This window comes from Podarcis cretensis, assembly GCF_951804945.1.
Source record: "Podarcis cretensis genome assembly, chromosome: 14".
Taxonomy (NCBI): domain Eukaryota; kingdom Metazoa; phylum Chordata; class Lepidosauria; order Squamata; family Lacertidae; genus Podarcis; species Podarcis cretensis.
The window spans coordinates 11472854-11496522 of NC_137183.1; the positions used below are offsets into that span (position 1 = coordinate 11472854).

Below are 23669 nucleotides of genomic sequence, written 5' to 3' on the forward strand. Positions count from 1 at the left end.
GTTTGTGTGATTGCTTACAGGTAGTTGTGATAAATGGCTGGAGCGGTATTCCACATAGTGGATTTCTGCAAGGTAGGGGGCTGGTATGGTCCGATAAATCTGGTCCCCTAGGAACATCCCAGGTTTTACCTGGGCTATGCCCTCTTGTCTGGCAATATCACTCAGTCTCCGGGAGATCACATCTCTAGCTTGATTGTACGTCATAGACTCAAAGTAAAGGTGAGACAATCCACAGGATTGAACCTCGTTAATGACCTCCCTTTCCCACGATGATTGAAAATCATCCCTCAATATCAAGGGGGCAATACCCACTGGTTTAAAACAAAGCTTGAGCCATAGCCAGAGCTTCATCTTCAAGGCCACGTACCGTAGAGCTTGCCAGCCGACCTCTAATCTCATGACCGCACCCACTACCAAGGGGGGAATCCTAAGGATGGCTCTAAGGAATCGCGTTTGAATAGAATCCAGTTTCAAAAAATCCCTACGGGAGCCTAAAGAGATGCCCACCAAAAGAAGGGGGAGGATTTTCATTTGAAAGAGTCTCAAAGCTAGCTTCACTGATTGGGCCTGATTCTTAGCATATAGAGATCTAATCTGGATGGCTGCTTTAGATGCATTAGTTGTTATATAGTCTCTATGGGCCAGAAAAGACCTATTTGACCGTATTACTTGTCCCAGATATTTAAAGCAGTTAACCTGCTCTAGGGGAATCCCATTCATCGACCATCGATGGAGTCTCGGTCGGGCAGAGAAGACCATGATCTTGGTCTTAGCGTAGTTGGGTTGGAGCTCATGCTGAACACAGTATTCATGCAGAGCTTGCAACATTCTCCTCAGTCCAATGGGGGATCTGGCAAGAAGTGCGGCGTTATCCACGTACAGAAGAACATTCAGAGATTGGCCTGCTAATTTGGGGGGGTGGAATGCATCATTGGCCATGTGAGTCACCAGTGAGTTAATGTAAAAACTAAACAATGCTGGGGCCAGGAGACAACCCTGTCTTACCCCTCTAGTGGTGGTAACAGGGTTGGAGACTAGGCCTTTATTGTCTAGCCTAATTCTCAAAGAGGTATTTGTATGGAGGCTGATAATCAAATGGAGGAGACGACGATCGATCTTTGTAGCAGCCAATTTTGTCCATAGCTGCTTTCTAGAAATTCGATCAAATGCCTGCTTAAGGTCAATAAAAGCCACATGAAGGACCTTTGGGGCTTTGCCGGCATACTTTTCCGCCAAGTGATTCAAGGTTAATATTTGGTCTGTGGTAGATCTTCCAGGGGGTGGGACGCAGGTGGCGCTGTGGGTTAAAGCCTCAGTGCCTAGGGCTTGCCGATCAAAAGGTCGGCGGTTTGAATCCCTGCGGCGGGGTGCGCTCCCGCTGCTCGGTCCCAGCGCCTGCCAACCTACCAGTTCGAAAGCACCTCCGGGTGCAAGTAGATAAATAGGGACCGCTCTGGCCAGAGCAGCGATGTCACGCTGGCCACGTGACCCGGAAGTGTCTCCGGACAGCGCTGGCCCCTGGCCTCTTAAGTGAGATGGGCGCACAACCCCAGAGTCTGTCAAGACTGGCCCGTACGGGCAGGGGTACCTTTACCTTTACCTTTAGATCTTCCAGGGCGAAAGCCCGCCTGTTCATAGTAACTGTAGTCATACCTTTAAACTTGTCAAATGTAAAGTAATTTGCTTTAAGGTAAAGTTTTCATTTCCAGTATGCTGATTCTTCATACTTTAGCTATCATTAAACAAATATGGAATCTTGATTTCAATAACTGGACACTTTTTGAAACTTCCTTGAACATGCTTTCTTTATATAAAAGAGGTTTCAAGGTGACTTCCAGTAAAAGAATTGCAATTCATATGGGAAAAATTACACAAGAAAATTAAAAACACAGCTAATAAAGCACTAAAGGGATCTTATGCTACTTTTCAAAACTGTAGTAATTATTTTGAGAAGCATTGTATTTTAATAAAATAAGTTTAAAAAATACATCCCTTCTAGCGCAAAAATTAAACCACATCACCAGCTCAGCTGCTTTCTGGCTATGGAATTAAGGATGCTTCGTCCATTATGTGTCATTTATAAGTTTTAATGTGGTGGTTCATTACTGGTCTTGTTTTGGAACATCTGTTTTTGTTAGGCTGTTGCATTTCCTTTGTGGTTATTGTAGTTACCACAGAGCTAGTCAGAACTAACTGTTGGAGGTAATCAATGAAAATTGCACAGTAATTGTATTGCAGCAGAAATATCAGTGCATGACAATAGCTAATACAGTTCAGTGTGGTATGATTTGAAGTTGCAGTTATTCCCAAGAGACATCAGTAGTGTTCAGATTTCAAATGGGTCATCAAAGTGATAAGGAAGAGATGAGTCTTAGGCTCTGCTTGTACCAGAGGTCTTTGTAACATTTCTCATCTGTGGTGTTTTTGCATTTACTCTCCAAATGCACAAGTAGCAGCATAGAAATTATTGTGAGTAAATGTGTATTACAGGGAACCTAGTAGCTATTTACCTGATTACTTTCCAGCAACAAAACTGGGACATGAATTCCATCTGATCATTATAAGAACTACTGCTTAAACTTCAAGAATTGGTGCCTAACGTTGCTTTTTTCCTTTTCCCTCCATGTCCACATTTACATTTGTGTCATGCATTTTGTAAACCTGTGGGCAGGTTGTTTTCATTGGTTGTATGTAAGCCACTCTGGGAGCCTTTTTGGAGTACAAATGTTCTAAATAAAGCGAATCCCTAATCAGCTGCACTAAAGGTGATGAAAGATGACTTGAGATATTTTCTAGGGGGGCAAAATAGTGCAGAATTTCTAAGAATGTGGCAGAAGACTGGCAGGCAGGCAGTCTTCAGATGATGAGCAGAAGTGCCTTTTGTAGGGCCTGATTCTGCTGTGTGACTAAAAGAATATTTTCAGTTAGGAGGTGAGTGTTGTAATTGGAATGAGCCTTGTAGCAATTATAGTTTCTTCATCCTCTGAAGAATCTATTACATTCCTAATTATCCTAAATGATACTTTAAAACATCCTTTGAGAAATACTAGCCAAACAGGCAATGAGTGTTTGGTGTCCCAACTTGATGGTTGTGGTGGGATTCCTTTGTTTTATTGTTTATATCTGCCTCTTCCTTTAAGGAGTTCAAGGCAAGGTCCGTTGGGGTTTTTTCATAATCCATTGACAGGTCTGGGCCAAGGGCATTTGGTGAGCTTTTAGGCTGAGCAGGTCTTTGAATTCAGGTCTTTCTGGGGGAGGAAAGGGGAGAAAATCCTGTTGCATTACAGGAGCCCTTGCGCTGGCTTCTGCTAGCACGCTGGGTTAGCAGAATCCGGCCCTTTGTCTCCTCCTCCTTGATGGGCCAGCTTTTGACACCATTTGACTTCTTTGTCCACCCACCTGTCAATCTTGGCCGGCAGGGGTGGGGATACTGCACAAAGCAGGGTTGAACTCTTCCTGCTTTCACTGCATCTCTACATGCCCCACACCTAATCCCACATGTGATGTTGCATTTGGGGCAGGTGGGTGTGGTTTCATGAATGCAGTATTGCGAGCCAGTGGGAGACCAGGCAGGCCAGATTTGGCACATAGGCCATAGGTTTCCCACCCCTGCTCTAATCAGAGCCCAATATCCTGTTCTCTATGCCTCATTTTGGGGACGCAGGTGGTGCTGTGGGTTAAACCACAGAACCTAGGACTTGCTGATCAGAAGGTCGGCAGTTCGAATCCCCGTGATGGGGTGAGCTCCCGTTGCTCGGTCCCTGCTCCTGCCAACCTAGAAGTTCGAAGGCACGTCAAGGGGTCCCTTTACCTTTACTATGCCTCATTTACGTTTGATTTTCACTTCATTCGTATGATTAAAAAATCTGTTACACTCTGATTGATTGATTTCTGAGCCAAATCCTTCCTCTTTTTTCTTAATCTTTTGCAATGGACACCACCTAAGGATTACAAGGACATCCCAAGTATGAGAATTGTTACGGAGAAGCAATTTCAGTTGTTTTCTGTGTTTCAAACGGCTGCAGCCTTCTGGAACAGTGTCCTCTGCAATTGTAACTCTGTATATGTGGTTCTGTTAATATATCAGACCTGATCCGGATGTGTTGGCACATGGTGTCCTGTGACACGTCAGTTGTGTTCCTGTAGTTAAAGATAGTTCCATTAACAAAACTACTTTGTCTGGGGAAGCAATTGCAAAAGGTGTCAGTAGCCATTATAAAACTGGTATGTTGAGTGGTCACATGACTCTAATAAGATGTCTGAAGGAGTTGAATCATCTGCTTCACATATTTTTGGGAGGTTCCTGGAAGAGATGCTGTTGTGATGTCTGTGAGTTTCACAGGAAGCTCCATTGGCTCCAGGTTTACATGTACTATATTGTAAACCACCTGGTGTCCTTAGTAAAATTTATAATATTTTGACCATCTTTGGATGTACTTGGTTCACTTGTACTACCAGATGTGGATCTGCTATATCTCCTGAATCAAGGTATTTCTAGGACAATTTAAAAGCAGTGGATGTAGTTGAAATGTCACTGATAGTGTGTCATGTGTCATAGTATTGGTTAGTTACATGAAATGATATTAAAATGACTTGAGACTTTAACCATTTTCTGTATTTTTAATCAATATACTGTTTTTAAGAGCATCTGTCTTTCTACATCTTTGGAAGTTTCATATCATTATGGATAATTATTTCACTGTTTTTTGGCATCCTTCCTCTACTTGATACCCTCCAGATGTTTTGGATTACAATTTCTGTTGTGTGAATTGTAGTCCAAAACATCTGGAGAGCTCCAAGTTGGGGAAGACTGTTTTATGGAAGAAATACAGAAATCCAAATTGACAAATTGAACCTATCAATGTTTTGGTATAAACCAGTTTAGTCTGAGTTCTTTATGACATGCATAGGTTTTCCCCTCTATGACACATGATGTAACTTACTAGTGTGGTTAGAAACAACGTAAGGAGTTAATCAAGAATTTGCAAACTGTTCATTATGCACCAACAAAAGAACATTAGATTGTGGTTCAAGAACTCTTAAACTGAAATAATCGCCAAAAGCGATTAATGTATTATGATGGTTATAAGCTTTGGGGCTCTGCTGTGGGAAGTGCCTGGCATTGCCCAAAGGAAGAGTATTGAAATGCTCCACCTCCAAATGAAATTTGTGTGAGAGTGCACTGGGAGAAGGGAATATTGTGGAACAGTTTCACATGATTTACTTAACCCTAATCTATGGAGCAGTTAATATTATCCAGAGTTTGAAAAATCCAGGTCCTTTTGATGACCCATAGTGTGGCATACATTGTGTGTGTGTGTGTAGAGATATATATAGGCTGTGTGTGTGTGTGTGTGTGTAGATATATATAGGCACATATTTGTAACATCACATAAGGAATCTGCACTGTAGACTGCTGGAACATAGTCAGCTTTCCATGTACCAAACAAGCAGTAGTATATTACTTATTTTATTTCTTGGCTTTAATTATCTTTAATTATCTTTGTTTTTAAGTTTAAGTTTACTAGCCACAGTTCATGGTATCAGTTAATTGTCCCTGATGACAGTACAAGGCCCCTCATTGTTTGTGTGTTTTTAATATGCAGATGCTTCGTGGGCACAAGGCCACCATTATACAGAAACATGTGCGTGGATGGCTGGCTCGCGTGCGGTACCACAGATCTTTGGAGGCAATTGTCTATCTCCAGTGCTGCTTCCGGCGCATGATGGCTAAGAGAGAGCTGAAGAAGCTGAAGATAGAGGCACGCTCTGTGGAACACTACAAGAAACTCAACGTTGGCATGGAGAACAAGATCATGCAGCTGCAACGTAGAATTGATGAGCAGGTAAAGCGATATGTCTGTGGGTTGGATGGCTAGAAGCTTATGTCATCTGCATTTTGAAATAAGGGCTATTTGGAGCACTATATAAGCTGCTTTAGGGACACGGGTGGTGCTGTGGGTTAAACCACAGAACCTAGGGCTTGCTGATCAGAAGGTTGGCGGTTTGAATCCCCGTGACGGGGTGAGCTCCCATTGCTCGGTTCCTGCTCCTGCCAACCTAGCAGTTTGAAAGCACGTCAAAGTGCAAGTAGATAAATAGGGACCACTCCGGCGGGAAGGTAAACGGTGTTTCCGTGCGCTGCTCTGGTTTGCCAGAAGCGGCTTAGTCATGCTGGCCACATGACCCGGAAGCTGTACTGTATTGGCTCCCTCGGCCAATAAAGCGAGCGCCGCAACCCCAGAGTCGGCCACGACTGGACCTAATGGTCAGGGGTCCCTTTTATAAGCTGCTTTGGATACTCTTGTAGAAAGGCAGAGTATCCCCATAAACTGACAACTGAGTTGAACTCCTTCATTCTAGCAGAAGAATGGGGAACTTGGAGCCCTCCAGATGTCGTTGGACTCCACCTCCCATCATTATTGGCCATTGGCCATGCTGACTGGGGCTGATGGGAGTTGCAGTCCAGTATCACCTGAAGGGCCACAGGTTGTCCATCCCAGCTTTAGCAAGTAAGAGTGCAATCAGATGCAGATTTCGCGAGTGATATCTAACTAGCTTGTGCCATAAAAACAACATGTAAGGTGCAAAAACATACCCACTATAAAATTTGCACTACCTGAAACATCATGCAGATTGAAATGTGGTCATCCTTCAAAATTCGCATTATTTTGCAATGCAGTTCTCCAGCCAGTTAATATGTACAAAAAAACATATTCTAGGAAAAGTTTGCACAAAATTGCATTACGTTAGGGGAAATTGCTTGCAAAAATGAATATATCTGGCACAATTGCATATTAACCTTGTAGTAAAATGCTGATGAAATTGCATAAGGGCTTTTGAAAAAAAATAATAATTTGTAAACTGATGTGAAAATGAGAATTTAAGATTGAAAAATGAAAAACTGAGGGAAACAGACAATAACTGATTTGTCCATCCCTACTTACAACAGACATTTTCATTGTGTAAAGTTGTGCACATTCTGTGGATAGCTGAGAAATGATGATAAATAACACATCTTTTCCTAGCATGAAAGCTTAATGTTAAACTGAAATGCATTGCAAACATTGATATCTATCATTTTTTGCTTTATGCAGTCCAAAGACTCCAAATCCCTAATTGAGAAACTAAGTACTCTGGAAGCAGCATACACGTCTGAGACAGAGAAGCTAAAGAATGATGTAGAACGACTTAAAATGAGCGAAGAAGAGGCCAAGAATGCCACCAACCGTGTCCTTAGCCTTCAAGAGGAGATTAGCAAGCTCAGAAAGGAACTGCACCAAACACAGACTGAGAAGAAGACGATTGAGGAACAAGCAGAAATATACAAACAAGAAACAGACCAGGTGAGTACGTCTTGCTTTGCAGCACAGAGCTTTAGGAACAACCTGAAGGCGCATTTGTGCATAATCATAAGCCCAAACATATGTGAGATACCTAGGGCTGCATCCTTTATTGATGTTGCATGATAAGTTGGACTTGGACTCCCTGAGATGTAAATGGAGTCAGACTGGAAGTGGCTAGATGCCTAGTGTCCCCATGTCCTCCTCATTGCCTCGTAAGGTTCAGGAGCAACCAGAGAGAGAGAGAGGGGAGGTGCAGAGGACACGAAAGTCAGGGACAGAGAGGACAGGAGCAGAGACTCAGACATAGAGAGAGAGCAGAAGTGAAGGGAGAGTCAGAGCCAGAATCGGATGAAAGCCCAGGATGGGAGCTGAAGGCACGATCTGAGAAGTCTCCTTCATCATGGTGGAGAGCCAGAGACGTCTCAGAAAGCTGCTGCAATGTAAGCTGGAGACTGGGTGGCCCTATTGCATTGGAGAAGGTGAGGGAAAACGCAGCCTAAAATCCAAAAGAGAAAGCAGAAGAGAAACAGAACTCTTAATCTGCGGTGATGAGCTGGGCTTTTTGTTTCTGGAAAAAAGAGCAAAATGGAACCAAACTCCATCTCTATGCTTCAAGAGAAGCAGGGGGGCTTTGAGTGCTTAGATAACTGTCAGTTATGTTTAAGATTCATCTTATAGAAATCATTGGCGATAGATACCCTCTTAGAAAAGGTAAGAAATGTGTGTTGTGTGGGCCAGATGTGCCCTTTACTGAGGAGATCATCTTAGTTGCACCTAGATTGGATTATTGCAATATGCTGTAACTGGGGATACAGAGGAAGCGTCTGTGGAACCTTCAGTTGGCATGGAATGTTAATGGGCCCTTGACATGGGACTGTTTTGCACATGTTCTGTATTGCCTGTGCTGGTTGTCAGTTTGTTTCTGGACACAATTCAAATGGTTGGTGATTATCTGAATGGCTTAGGTCCAGCATACCTAAAGGACATACACCTCTTATACCGGCCTGCCTCCCTCCTGCCTAAGATCTGATGGAGAGGCCCTTTTCTGTGTCTCACTTCAGCTGGAAGCATGGTTGGCAGAGGCTAGTGAGAGGGCCTTCTCTGTGGTGGTGCCCTGGTTGTGGATTTCCCCTTCCCCCCTTCCAAGATTCAGGTAGTCTCCTCTTTGGCTGTTTTCTACCAGCTAGACCTTTCCATTTCCCTTGCCAGCTAGATAAATGTATTACGCCTGACCCTGCTATAATTTAACTGATGCTGTAACTTTATTGTGAGATTGTAATTTTAATTGACTTAAGCCTCCTCGATTGACATGGAGGCATAAAAAAGCTGGCTAGCATTTCCCCCACTTATAAATAAGATATTAATTTATCCTTTCAGTGTAAATGCTCCTTTACAGAGCACACGAGGAGAGGTCCAGGCTGAAAAAGCATTTCAGCCTACACTTAGGAAGAGAAGGGAAGCAGAGAGAGAATATGCTCAGTTCAGTTTTGCATGGTTTTTGAATTTTCTCGGGAGTGGAGGTTGGTTGATTAGGGTGAATGGCACCCTGCCTTCAGTCAGGCCCCACCTGCCAGCCTTCTGATTTACTCCCAATCCACTGCTCATCAGCTTCCTCCTTAGTCTCAGTGTTGCCTTTGTAAAGGTGAGGATAGGAACAAAACTTGGAATTATTTGATTTTGCCTGTGTTTGGCTCCGGCTCCACCTATGTTTGGCCTCTCAGCCTTCCACCCCATCAGTTCCCCATCAGTTCCAATGGGCACAGCCAACACTGTTCTATGTTATGTAGAGCATGATTTCCAATCAGATTTGATGAAAATGCTGTATATAGACAAGGCTGTGTTAGCAGTAGATGTATCATCCATGCAGATTGACTGATTAGCTTTGTCTAGAATTGCCTGGGAAAAATTGTTTAATTTGGTACTCAAACAGTGTACTTGTTAAGATGGATTATTTCTGTTTCAGCTGCGAACCTTACCTTTCCCAATAATATTTTTTTCTTTTTTTAGTTGGTACTGGAATTAAAAGAGCAAAACACACTGCTTAAAACAGAAAAGGATGAGCTGAACCGTCGGATACAGGACCAGGCCAAAGAGATAACAGGTAACTTTGGTTCAGAAGTTTGGTTTGGTTGATGGTTTTTGCATGCGCGCGCACACACACACACACACACACACACACACACACAGTCTCTGTCTCTGTCTCTCTCTCTGTCTCTCTCTCTCTCTCTCTCTCTCTCTCTCTCTCTCTCTCTCTCTCTCTCTCTTCCTCCCTCCCTTCTTCTCTCCCTTTTCTCTCCTCTGCTTTTTTATCAATTAAGCAAAACTCTGTAACATGATGGGCCTCCACTTTGAATCACTGACCCCAAGGAACTCAGTATCATCACTCCCGGGAGAAAGCAAAGAGTGAAATGGGCTGTGTAAGCATCAAATTATCACCATGCAGAAAGGCTGTCTCTCTCTTTTCCCCATCCATTATTTGAGAGTAGGATATTGCACTGGTTCAGGGCTAGAGGCAATATCACATGGAGAATAAAATGTGCATAAGTGAGTCCTGAACCAGCCTTACTACCTCATTTGCATAGCATTGAATTGTGGGATTAGAATTTCTTTTTTTAAGAGAGCAGTTAAATGGTCTCTGAGCCTCAGATATTGAACTGTAGTGACGCTAAAGAAGTTGCTTAAATCTTACTGAGGAATTGACCATTCCACAGCTGGATGCACTAGCTGCTACTGTGGTTCAAGGACAGGAGCTTTGTAGCCATACTGTTTCAAATCTGGGAGCTGGCCACAGTTCCTTACTTAGCCTGCAATCCTACACCCACTTACCTGGGAGAAAATCCCAGTGTTCAGTAGGATTTCTGAATACTGGTTTGATCCAGTATCATGTAACCTCCTTGCAAACAAATTGGAATGAATGCTCTTTAAATGTCTAACATTGTTCAATTTCCCTGCAAACAAATCAGGATGAATTCTCAATAATAGGTCTTCTGGAAGCAACCATAGTCTCTAGATACTAAAATGCATTGTTTTTTGCTGTACAAATGTAATACAGTCGTACCTTGGTTCTTGAACAGAATGCATTCCGGGAGTATGTTCGAATCCCAGAGCCATTTGAAAACCAAGGTGCGGCTTCTGATTGGCTGCAGGAACGTTCTGCAGTCAATCGGAAGCTGCGGCGGATGTTCGGCTTCTGAAAATCGTTCGAAAACCTGAACACTCACTTCCGGGTTTTGATCGTTTGGGAGCCGATTTGTTCGGGAGTCAAGACATTTGAGATCCAAGGTACGACTGTACAGTGGTACCTCGGGTTAAGTACTTAATTCATTCCGGAGGTCCGTTCTTAACCTGAAACTGTTCTTAACCTGAAGCACCACTTTAGCGAATGGGGCCTCCCGCTGCTGCTGCCGCGCTGCCAGAGCACGATTTCTGTTCTTATCCTGAAGCAAAGTTCTTAACCTGATGCACTATTTCTTTATTAGCAGAGTGTGTAACCTGAAGCATATGTAACCCGAGGTACCACTGTATATGTAAATTTGCATTTCATACTTTATTTTACAGAGGTCATGGAGAAAAGGTTCACTGAGGAGACAAAGCAGCTAGACCTTGATTTGAACAATGAAAGGCAGAGATATCAGAATCTGCTTCAGGAGTTCAGCCGGTTAGAGGAGCGATATGATGACCTCAAGGATGAGATGAAGGTTATGGTGGTGAGTGGCTTAAAGGACCTGGAAAAGATTTCATTTGAAAAAGTTTCTAGGCTGAACAAGATCTTCCCTAGCAGACATGGGTCTGGAAACACAGATTGCATCTGCACAGCTGAAATGTAGGGGGGGGGGAGAAGAAACACTTTGGAGTAGAGAGGCAGGAGATGCAGAGGCATTGATTAATCCTTTACCAGCCCTGAATGTCCTTTAAAGCCCTAAACGGCCTCGGTCCTGTATGCCTGAAGGAGCGTCTCCAGCCCCATTGTCCAGCCCAGACACTGAGGTCCAGCTCTGAGGGCCTTCTGGCGGTTCCCTCATTGTGAGGTTGCAGGGAACCAGGCAGAGGGCCTTCTTGGTAGTGGTGCCTGCCCTGTGGCACGCCCTCCCACCAGATGTCAAGGCAATAAGCAACTATTTTACTTTTAAAAGACAACTGAAGGCGGCCCTGTTTAGGGAAGTTTTTAATGTTTGATCCTGTATTCTTTTTAATATTCAGTTGGAAGCTACCCAGAGTGCGGCTGGGTGGGGTATAAATAACAACAACAACAATAATAATTGTTGTTGTTGTTGTTTTACCACCCTGCTACTTTCTTAGTCCCTCTCTTTCATTTGTCTTCGCATGACTGAGGCAAATCAGTCCCTGACTTCTACAAAGCACTCATGCATGAGATCTCTGGGGTTTGGAAGGGAAGACAAACACTAGAGCTATCATATTTTCCTGCCCGCTTTTCTTCCCCCACAGAGCATCTCCAAACCTGGACACAAGAGAACAGATTCCACGCATAGTAGCAATGAATCAGAATACACCTATAGCTCTGAGATCACTGAGGCAGAAGAATTTCCAATGAGAACAGAGGTAAGATCAAAGAATACAAAAGAATCAGAGTCTGTTTATACCTTTGAGACCACCATGGATTCCCCCCCCCCTTCAAATTGTAAATCGCTACTGCCATATCAGTTTTTCACTATGCTGTTCTTATAGGAAGGGTATGCTATTTCTGTGGACTCGAGTGAATTTCTTTGAAATTGCATATCTTGTTCCATGATAAACTGTGTGCACATGTACTGTGTTTGACACACAACTAATAGCCAGGGTTTAACGATAACATCCTTGCAATCTAATTGTAACATGCATATATATAGGAGGGATAGTCCTGTAGATGCTATGGAACTACAACTCCCATCAGCCCTAGCTAGCATGACCAGTAGTCAGGGGTGATGGAAGTTGTAGTCCAACAGCACCTGAAGGGTGCCATATTGGCAACCCCTAATATACAGTTACCCATATCTGCTTGGCATGAGTAGCCTTTTGCTAGTCAGAATTAGAAGATGGGGTAGGAAGGAAAACTTGCAGCTGCAGGTAGTCAGCAGCTTTCAACCACATGCAAGTCCAACAATGTCATACTTAATAACTTCAAATGGTTGCGGAACTCCAGGGTTCCTAGGAACATTTTATGAAAATTACTTCTGTAAGGAAATGCTACTTCAGGATTCTTTTATACTGGTATCAGGAAACTTGTGTTTTATGGACTTAGGATTTCTGAAAATTCTGGTGGGTCTGGACTGCACCTGGTATCCCAAATTTACCAGTCTGAGAATTCAAGAAATGAATAAGCCAACAAATCAGGCAACAGAGCATTGCATCTTGAACCAATTAGGGGTTTAAAGCTTTGCAAAACATTGAACTAGCATGTTGTTTGGGCATTATGTTCAGATAGGTGTCTTGACATCACAATATGGGGGAGCCTTTGAAATTTACTGGGATGAAATATTGTAACTTGTAAGGTAGTTTTCCAATTTAGATGAATTGTCATCTTGGTGATAGGGAGGAAGAGAGAGAACTATTTTTGAAGGACACATTTTTAATGGCAGCTTGCTCTGCATTTTAAGTACTAGAAGGTTTGGGATATTTCCAGAATGATTACTCAGCTATGTTACTGCCTTAGGAAATGAGTATCAGTTATGAATAATTCAAATGTTGCTGCAGCTGCTTGATAATGGTTATATAGCACTAAATGAAAAATATTGGATGCTTATGGATGCATGATATGTTTTATGGTGGTGGAATTCATAAGCTGTTTTGTCTTATTTATTATTTGCTGCATATGGGTTTTAAAACAAGAAAAGGGGACCAAATACTTGCTTCGTCGAAGCACAAACTTGCTGCGTTGGTTCTTGAAAGAGATGCTCCTCCAGCCATTTCTTGGGATAAGATTTCGCTTTCTGCTTGGCATAAGCCCCTATTATTCCCTTCCTTCCTGAAGAAGCGCTACCTGGCTAGATAACCATCTGACAAGACACACAGGAATATTTTATTCCCTTTCTCTCTAATCATGGTGCTCGAGAACACAATCACTTGAAAGTGGGCAAAGTTTTTAAGGCAATTAATTGGTCCAGGACGCGTCTTGCCTACTTTGTCAGCTTAGGTACTAGGTATGGTCCAGACAACAAGCACTCTCACAACTCAACAGAACTCCCTTCCATCCAATAGGCAGTTTTGTGATTGGTGTTATTGTTTCAACCTATTCTCATTCACCTGGGGGAAACTGATATAAAGGCGCTGCAAATAACCTGTTGTGTCTTTGAAATGCAAGCTGCTTTCCCTACTTCCATGCTGTTCATCTGTTTGGTTTAGTGGTGGTGACTCTGAGAACACCCACTAGGACAGAGGGCAGCTGAGTTTTTCACTCCTCTCTTATGAGTACTCTGTGTGCAGCTTCAGAGTAACAACAAATAACTTCTCAGCCATCCCCATTTCACAGCCTGTTGAACTACAGTGGTGCTTCGCAAGACGAAAAGAATCCGTTCCACGAGTCTCTTCATCTTGCGGTTTTTTCGTCTTGCGAAGCAAGCCCATTAGCGGCTTAGCGGCTTAGCGCTATTAGCGGCTTAACGGATCAGCTGATAAGCGGCTTAGCGGCTTAGAAAAAGAGGGGAAAAAGGAAAAAAAAACCGCAGGAACTCGCAAGACATTTTCGTCTTGCGAAGCAAGCCCATAGGAAATTCGTTTTGCGAAGCGCCTCCAAAACAGAAAACCCTTTCGTCTAGCGGGTTTTCCGTCTTGCGAGGCGTTCGTCTTGCGGGGCACCACTGTATATAGCTAGGGCTCTAGTCAGTACATAGAAAGATGCCTGGTATTGTTGACTTTCTCAACCTGTTGCTCTCCTGATGTTTGGGGCTACAACTCATGTAATCCTTGGCCATTAGCCATGCAAACTGTGGCTGATGAGAGTTGTAGTCCAAAGCAATTGGAGGACTGCAGGCTGAGGAAAAGTGACAGTGGCAATGATGCTCTTGCCTCCCAGGAACAGGCTTTTCCAAATACCTACTACTTGATCTCTTTGCACAAAAATGTCAGGAATTGAACCTGGCACTTTTGCCATGCACAGCATGTACTCTACCATTGACAGCCGTGTGGAAGTATTTTGCTAGATAATAAGCTATAGCTGGAGGGACGCAGGTGGTGCTGTGGGTTAAACCACAAGCCTAGGACTTGCCAATCAGAAGGTCAGCAGTTCGAATCCCCGCAACGGGGTGAGCTCCGTTGCTCGGTCCCTGCTCCTGCCAACCTAGCAGTTTGAAAGCACATCAAAGTGCAAGTAGATAAATAGGTACCACTCTGGTGGGAAGGCAAACGGCGTTTCCGTGCGCTGCTCTTGTTTGCCAGAAGCGGGTTAGTCATGCTGGCCACATGACCCAGAAGCTGTATGCTGGCTCCCTTGGCCGTAAAGCAGGATGAGCGCCGCAACCCCAGAGTCGGTCACGACTGGACCTAATGGTCAGGGGTCCCTTTACCTTTACCTTAAGCTATAGCTGATGCCTAAAGACCAAGAGGGATGCTGATTTGTTCTGTTTTTCTTGTTTATTTTCTTTCCTCCTGAACTTTGTAGCTTCCCAAGGTAGGGGTGAACCCTTCTGTGCTCCCCAACCATTGTTCTTTGGATGCTAGCTGGAAAAAGGCTAGCTGAGGAGCAGGGCACTAGGAGGAGGAATAGGGCATATTTATACCCCGCTTTTTAAATTTGCACGGGGGTGGCCAAAGGGAGGGAGTTGCACAGTTCCTGTAGGGAAAGTGAACCTTAAGCTTCTCTCCATTTTCTTCAAACTTGACAAGACATACTGTATCATACTGAAAAAAATACATTGAGGACTGTTTAAATTTGTGTGGAGACCAGTCCTCTGTGCCATAGTTTCCCCTTCAACATAAAGTATATTTCATATCCTAGGTGGTCTGCCATGTGTTGAGTAGTGTGTGATGGGCTGTTGTGTCTTCTAATTAACTGATATCACTAGGGTATGAAAGCAATTGGTTATATGACCACTCCTTTGTGTTTTCGATAGGCCACACACAAATGCAGAGATGAGCACATGCTGTCTTTGAATATCCAACCAAGTCATGCATTTCTGGGTATACGGAAATAATTCCAATTGCTTTCACATTTCACCACGCTAGGTGATCTAATAGTAGATCCAAGTTTTTAAGCAATGGTGTTTATCTCACTGCTCTTTGGTTACAGAAACTTACTGTCCTTATTATTTTCTTTGAAACTAACTGCAAACCTACTCTTTTTTCCCTCCTCCCCTCCCCTTTCAAACAAATAAGAAGGAAAGGTATGATTGGTCATAGACCTTAAACCTTCTAGTTAGTTACTAGTTTTCTGCCTTTAAGGCTTTAGGATAGATGCTTTTTTATATTAGATTTATTTATCAAAATGACTTTTTAAAGTTGTGATTTCAAAAATAACATTGGGAAAATTCTGGATGCCAGTAAATAGCTCTCCTAATCAAGTAACATTTATATACCTCTAGTCATTGCTTCCCTCCCACCCCTGCTTCTAAGAGACAGTCTGCATGTTAACATGCTCAATCGGAACCAGCTTGGAAAATCATCCCCATGGCGTTGCCTTCATGTCGTGTGGTTCTTCCATTTTGCATGGACCATTTCCCTACCAATTCCTTGTCCATGGCAGCAGCTGATGCTGCTGGAGAAACTCTTCGTGCCGGGTGAAAGAACCATGCCCCACACCTTATGCTTTTGTTATGAAGGAACCATCAGCTTTCTAGCTTTCTCCGCAGGACGATAGCTAATGTGCAGACTGTCCCCCACCCCCCAAAAAAAATCTCCCTTTTTGTAAGTTGGAAACATTCTGACCTGCCCACCATTTCCCTTGAATCAGGAGCCAAGCGAGAAGAAAGCACCTCTGGACATGTCTCTATTCCTTAAATTACAAAAACGGGTTACAGAGCTGGAGCAGGAAAAGCAATCCTTGCAGGATGAGTTGGACAAGAAAGAGGAACAAGCTCTCCGAACCAAGGTCAAGGTAAAGGCCAAAATGGTTTGGCTTTGTTTATAATATAGCTATCCCTAAATACTGGTGAAATTTGGGGTCTTATTCCAGCAATGGTGTCCTGGTAAAAAGGCTTGTCAGAATGCAAGAGGGACATACCTAAGGCAAGATGCAGGCTGTAACCGCCTGAGCGCTTCTCTGGCTTTCTCATGTGGTGTCTTTATTGTGTCAAAGGCAGCAGTTGTGTGCTCCTTAATTCTGCATTGTGTTGATTGATTAATTGGTGTTGGAGGCTCAGAGGCTATCCTTATTTTTAAGGACATTTTGCTTCCATGAGTAACTGTGAACCTTAAAAATTGATTTGTTCCTGAATCTTCCTCTTACTTTAATTTTACATTACATTAATCAGGTAAACTGTCCATTTGGGGGGGCATTTTTAAGCATGGAAGGTTACTTTAGGCCATTCCCTGTACAGTGGTGCCCCGCAAGACGAACGCCTCGCAAGACGAAAAACCCGCTAGACGAAAGGGTTTTCCGTTTTGGAGGCGCTTCGCAAAACGAATTTCCCTATGGGCTTGCTTCGCAAGACGAAAACGTCTTGCGAGTTCCTGTGGGTTTCCCCCCCTTTCCCCCCCTTTTCCTAAGCCGCTAAGCCGCTTATCAGCTGTTCCGCTGATAAGCCGCTTAACAGCTGATCGCTAAAAGCCGCTAAACCGCTAATAGCGCTAATCCGCTAAGCTGTCAATGGGCTTGCTTTGCAAGACGAAAAAACCACTATACGAAGAGCCTCACGGAACGGATTAATTTCGTCTTGCGAGGCACCACTGTACTCTTAACATCTGTCTTCTGGTTGAGGTTGGTTTCTGGACTTGCTTGACTACATGAAGTGGCAGCCACAGTGTAGTGTTTGGGGATATGCAAATTGGACTGTGGCTTGTCTTTACAGTGCCATTGTAGAGTGCTATTGAACTTAGCAGGACTTGGTTCTGACCATATAATGCATAGGATTGCACTGTTAGAGAGGTGTTTTTTTTGAAGCTGGAGGACTTCCACTACAGACCAGATTCTGATTCCTATTATGTGTGGTTTTAATTGCCTCAGCTGTGAATATTTATGAACTATAAAAGCAATATAAGTATCAGTTACACCAATAACATTGTATCACACACACTCCCCAAAAAGTTTGTAAAATTAATCATGCTGTTCTTCCTGCTAATTTTCTGTTTTGCAGATGTAGCTAGTTCTCGCTAAAGGATAAAACTTTATCTCTGTCTTTTGTTCCCCCAGGAGGAAGAAAGGCCTCAGATGAGAGGTGCGGAGTTAGAGTACGAATCACTTAAGGTAATTCTGGATTTTTTAAAGTGACCCAATCCTATACATTACCCTAAAACAGCCATAATTAAAAGAGCATCTTACAATAGTATTTACAAAGGATTTTGTGTGTTCACAATGTTTCACATACGCCATATAGTACAGTAATCATTACCGTAAGAGTGGCTATCTCATGACCAGTGAAGACTTTCCCCCCAAATCCCACTCCAAACCTTTCTAATTTGCATTGCTGGTGAATGAGAGAGCCACTGTGTTTGTGTTCCTCCCCCTTTGCTTCAGCGCCAAGAGCTTGAATCCGAGAATAAGAAACTCAAGAATGAGTTGAACGAGTTGAGGAAGGCCCTGATGGAAAAGAGCGCTCCTAACGTCACTGCCCCCGGTTCCCCAGCGTATAGGGTCCTTTTGGATCAGATGACCTCTGTCAGTGAGGAGCTGGAAGTACGTAAGGAGGAAGTCCTCATTCTGAGGTCTCAACTCATGAGTCAGAAGGAGGCAATTCAGCCTAAGGTAAGTAGCAGAAAGAAAATTTGGACAACATGAATTTTGATGAGAGAGCAGTTTGCTTGAGCAATGTAGCTTTTCCTCTCCTCAGCAGAATCCATTATTGACCTGAGTGTGCATCTGGATGCTACCATGGAGAGGGGATAATCTGACCCCACCCACTCCTGCAACACCACTGGCTGCATGTGAGGTGCACCAGCTTTGAAAGGAAATCACACCACAATCTCCTGCACTGTTGGAATACTCTCAGTGCTGCTGAAATAACATGATGCAAATAACCTTGAATAACGGGGGTGGGGAACCTGTAGCGCCCACCAGATGTCGTTCTACTGCAACTCCCTACTGCAACTTAGCCAGCATGACCAATGGTCAGGGATGATGTGGGCTGCAATGCAGCAACACATGGAAGGCCTCGGCTCCCTTTCCCTGGTTTTGTAACAATAAAAAGGTAAAGGTACCCCTGCCCGTACGGGCCAGTCTTGCCAGACTCTAGGGTTGTGCGCTCATCTCACTCTATAGGCCGGGAGCCAGCGCTGTCTGCAGACACTTCCGTTTGTAACAATAGATGCAGTTAAAATATGATTGTCACCAATAATGGCAGCATAACTTGCCAGCAGTATAGGCAAGAAGCTTGATTTGTTTGGAAAGTTGAACATATCTTAGAGAAGTGTCTAGGAGCCTCCATTAATACCACCTAGCAGATACCACTTGCACAGCAAGAATTGGATATACAGCACATAGTTGTAGAGAAGATGTGTACCTCCCATGTATGATGTACAGTGGAACCTCGGGCTGCGAACGTGATCCGTGCGGGAGGTATGTTCACAATCCGCAGTGCTGCGCCTGCGCACACGCGGGTCGCGATTTGGTGCTTCTGCACATGTGCAAAGTGCGATTTAGCAGTTCTGCACATGTGCGAGCGCTGAAACCCGGAAGTAACCCATTCCAGTATTTCTGGGTTCGGCGCAGTGCGCAACCCAAAACATGTAACCTGCAGCGTCTGTAACCCGAGGTACCACTGTAATGTGTTGTGATGGTGCTGTGCGTGAATGATTGTATGTCTGTAGGTTTGATTTGCAGCATCTCTTTTTTGAGGAGGAAGAGTTGTTTAAATCAGGTTCATGCAGGTGTGGATGTATGTGTAGTTACTCCCTCACACACTACTGATATTCTCTCTCTCTCTCTGTGTGTGTGTGTGTGTGTGTGTGTGTGTGAGAGAGAGAGAGAGAGAGAGAGAGCGCTATCCTCCCCAGGAGGAGGGAGATCCAATTTGCAAATCTATTCATTGCAATTTGGACCTGCCAGTGGAACTCTGTATGAACGGAGCAGTCTGTTTCAAAGTGATACTGGAACTGACTGGCAAGTCTTCTGGTGGTATACACATGAGTTCATACAGGAGACTTGAAAATAAAAAGGGAAACTGGTGATCTTTAATGAGAACAAATATGAGTAACTAGGTTTGTTTGTTCCTTTCCCTGCTTGCAAATGGTTTACCAGGATGACAAGGTAACCTGATTTTCTTCTTGTTTGTTTGTTAAAAACATTTATGTACCATTTTTCATTTAAAAAATAATGATTCAGGGCAGGGTACCAGAAAATATCAGAACAAAGGTACCGCTGGTAACTTTCCCGGGAAAATCAGAGGCTCACTATGTCAGGTTCCTATTGGAAGACCGGACAAATGCTAGAACATTAGCAGTGGTGAAGTTTTTATTGGTGGTTGCAAGAACCAATAATCCCTATCTTTAAGTCTGAACAAAATGCTTGTTTAACCTGGAGGTAGGCTGTCTGAATTGTGCATTGGTTTGTAATGATTTGTTGGGTCTCTGGACCATTATAAAGATTGATTGATTGACATTAAAATCCAAAATTACATTACATTAAAAAAGCAACAATCATCCAAGAAATGGTCAGTTTATTTTAAATGCTAGAATATTCACTGAACATCATGTAACTGGTTGATGTGCTTTAGCAATCGCAGAATTTACATATGTGTAAATGACACATATTGTTTTAAAATGTATTATTCATATTATAAAAGTGAATTTTTTGACTTATATGACCAAGAATCTCTGAGAAATGGATCTCCATAAGAAGGTGCAGGCTTCTTCATGGGTCTCACAATCAGCCCGATTTCTTGCATTTTGGCTGGGCAACAGCAGTGTTGCTTTTATTCAGTCCTTAATTTTTTTTATCTGTACACCTCCTTCCAGGAGCTCAAGGTAGCCTGTCTGCCCTATACCCATTTTATCCCTGCAACAAACTTGTGAGGTAGGTTAGGCCGGGAGAAAGAGAATGAGTGTCCCGAGATCATTTGGTGAGCTTCATAACTGCATGAGAATTTGAAGTTGGCACCCACCATCCATTCTGAAGGAAATCAGCCCTGAGTGCTCACTGGAAGGACAGATTGTGAAGCTGAGGCTCCAATACTTTGGCCACCTCATGAGAAGAGAAGACTCCCTGGAAAAGACCCTGATGTTGGGAAAGATGGAGGGCACAAGGAGAAGGAGACGACAGAGGACGAGATGGTTGGACAGTGTTCTCGAAGCCACGAACATGAGTTTGACCAAACTGCGGGAGGCAGTGGAAGACAGGAGTGCCTGGCGTGCTCTGGTCCATGGGGTCACAAAGAGTCGGACACGACTAAACGACTAAACAACAACAACACCCACCAGTACTACTCCAATAAAGGTAAAGGTACCCCTGCCCGTACGGGCCAGTCTTGACAGACTCTGGGGTTGTGCGCCCATCTCACTTAAGAGGCCAGGGGCCAGCGCTGTCCGGAGACACTTCCGGGTCACGTGGCCAGCGTGACAAAGCTGCATCTGGCGAGCCAGAGCCGCACACGGAAACGCCATTTACCTTCCCGCTGGTAAGCGGTCCCTATTTATCTACTTGCACCCGGGGGTGCTTTCGAACTGCTAGGTTCACTGCTACTCCAATACACACTATATAAAGAGCCCAAGGAATTTCTATGGCGTGAGAAAAATAAATAATAATCACTAAACCGTTAGAGCATAAGAAAAGTCTTGCTGGATCAGGTGAAAGGCCCATATTATTCAGCTTTCTGTTCTCACGGGGGTCAATGTGATGCCTCTAGGAAGCCTAAAAGCAGGACAGAAGCACCAACGATATTCTCTTTGCTTGCGTTTCCCAGCAGCTGCAATACAGAGGCATGACACCTCCATTACTGGAAGTGGCACACAGCTATTTAGCAGCCATTGATAGCCGCATGACCTTGCCTAATTGCCTTCTGAATATGTCCAAGTTGGCAGCCATTGCTACATCCTGTGGCAGAAAATTCCACCAGTTTTAACTATGTATGGCATGAAGAACACCAGTATGTGTTTAGGCCACACACAACCTTCCCACAAAAAACTCTTTAAAAAGAAAGACTACCAAGGAAATGTAATAAACGAATAGAAAGAGAACCTGCTCTGTTGACGCTGACACAAAACTCCACATCCACACTGTACAAAAAGAATAGAAGCCTCACCCATCCCTAAGAAAATTGGTTTTCAGGTGGAAAAATCAAAACTGGAAATAGAACTGTTAGAACCCAAAACTAAGAATTTGTCAAGAATGTATAACTTGCTGTTGAAATGGAATACTCAGGACGAAACAGTTAAATCTGTAATGATTAAATGGGCACAAGATGTTGGACATAATATCATGATGGCTGACTGGGAACAGTTATGGACCACAGGTATCAAGTTTACGGCATGTAATGCCTTAAGAGAGAATATAATGAAAATGATATATAGGTGGTACATGACACCAGTCAAGCTTGCAAAAATCTATCATTTGCCCGATAATAAATGTTGGAAATGTAAAGAGACCGAAGGTACATTCTTTCACCTTTGGTGGACGTGCCCAAAGATTAAGGCTTTCTGGGAGATGATTTATAATGAAATGAAAAAGGTATTTAAATATACCTTTCAGAAGAAACCAGAGGCCTTTCTCCTGGGCATGGTCAGCCAATTGGTGCCAAAGAAGGACAGAACTTTCTTTATGTATGCAACAACAGCAGCAAGAATACTCATCGTGAAGTATTGGAAGACACAAGATTTACCCACCCGGGAAGAATGGCAGATGAAAGTGATGGACTATATGGAACTGGCGGAAATGACTGGCAGAATCCGAGACCAAGGTGAAGAGTCGGTGGAAGAAGATTGGAAAAAATTTAAAGTTTATTTACAGAACCATTGCAAAATTAAGGAATGTTAGAAGGTTGTTGGAATGAAGTAATGTGGTTTTAGCAGAAATGATATAAAGGATTAGGTTAAAATTGATTTATTAATTGGTGAAAGACGAGAATTACAGTATATTAAGATAAATTATTAGGATAAAAACAAAGCTGGAAAGGATTTGCTGAAACATCTAACGGAACTAGAATACAAAAAAGGGAGGTGTGAGGAGGTCAAGGAAATAAGTAAAGGAAAGAAAGCTATGCAAAAAAGAAAAAAGAAAAAAAAGAAGCCTCACCCAACCCTTCTTCCCCAACCTTATACTGTACTTATAATGTCTCGCAACTAATGTAACTGATTTGTAAGAAAGACTGTGCAACCTGAAAAAAGAGACAAGGCATGTACTTTTGGAAACCAAGAAAATCTTAATTATTATTTTTTTAAAGACTCTTCAGGTAATCTATTTTGTGCAACTGCTTTCTGTTAATTCTTTCCAGAACACTATGACAGACTCCACAATCCTTTTAGAGGATGTACAGAAGATGAAGGACAAAGGAGAGATAGCCCAGGCGTATATTGGTCTGAAAGAGACAAACAGGTATGTGTGCATTTACATTGTGCATCTATTTTGTACAGTTTGCTTCTTCCCTTGGCTGTAAACAAAACAGAATATCAATAATAATAATAATAATTAACTGCTCGGTGCTACTTGTGCAGTGGTTCTAATTTGTATTAGCAGAGTAGAAGTTGTTTTTTCTGGTTTAAGGAATTTGGAACAATGCTATCTTATCTGAATATATCCTGCTAACTTAATTTTCTCAGGCAAGTTGTCACATATACTTCCATTAACTTAGGCTTTAGTTCTATACACAGGTGCAAGCTCTGTAGAACTCACTGGGGTGCTATCGTGTGGACCTCTTGAATTATGTGAATAATCAGAGGAGCATTCAACCACAAGTTCCATATATACTAATGTTAGCCAGAATCGTGATTGTGAAAGTTCAAAAGGTTACTAATAAGCCTAACAAGAAAGAGTTTAGTTAGGAATCTATGGAAGCAGTCGACTTTGAAGCTGACAGTAAAGTTATGAACATATGGGGAGTATAAAGAAAGATTAAATAATTGCAGGCCGGTTGTGAAATATATAGGAAAAGAGCATGGAATAGCTGGGAAATATTTGTTATCTTTATATTTATATTTAGGCATATTTTTGTCATACGTTTACTTTTATGTGATTTCAATATTTGGAATTTATTAGGAGCTTGAAGATGAAATGATTAAAGAAAGAATAATAAAACATTTAAAAAATGA

General features: G+C 42.9%; 1 protein-coding gene across 6 annotated transcripts in view; it reads left to right on the forward strand.

Annotated features, from left to right (window-relative positions):
* MYO5A (myosin VA) overlaps positions 1-23669 on the forward strand; it is a 123933-nt gene that overhangs the window by 79877 nt on the left and 20387 nt on the right. For all 6 annotated transcript variants that reach the window (XR_013833028.1, XM_079953126.1, XM_079953125.1 and 3 more), the window contains exons 21-29: positions 5607-5846; positions 7098-7346; positions 9354-9447; positions 10905-11053; positions 11793-11906; positions 16228-16371; positions 17626-17679; positions 17950-18177; positions 22856-22956. Coding sequence is in view for 5 of the 6 variants with exons in the window: in XM_079953126.1 (XP_079809252.1) it covers positions 5607-5846; positions 7098-7346; positions 9354-9447; positions 10905-11053; positions 11793-11906; positions 16228-16371; positions 17626-17679; positions 17950-18177; positions 22856-22956 (1373 nt within the window). In the remaining variant the exon portion in view is untranslated. The remainder of the gene's footprint in view (positions 1-5606; positions 5847-7097; positions 7347-9353; positions 9448-10904; positions 11054-11792; positions 11907-16227; positions 16372-17625; positions 17680-17949; positions 18178-22855; positions 22957-23669) is intronic.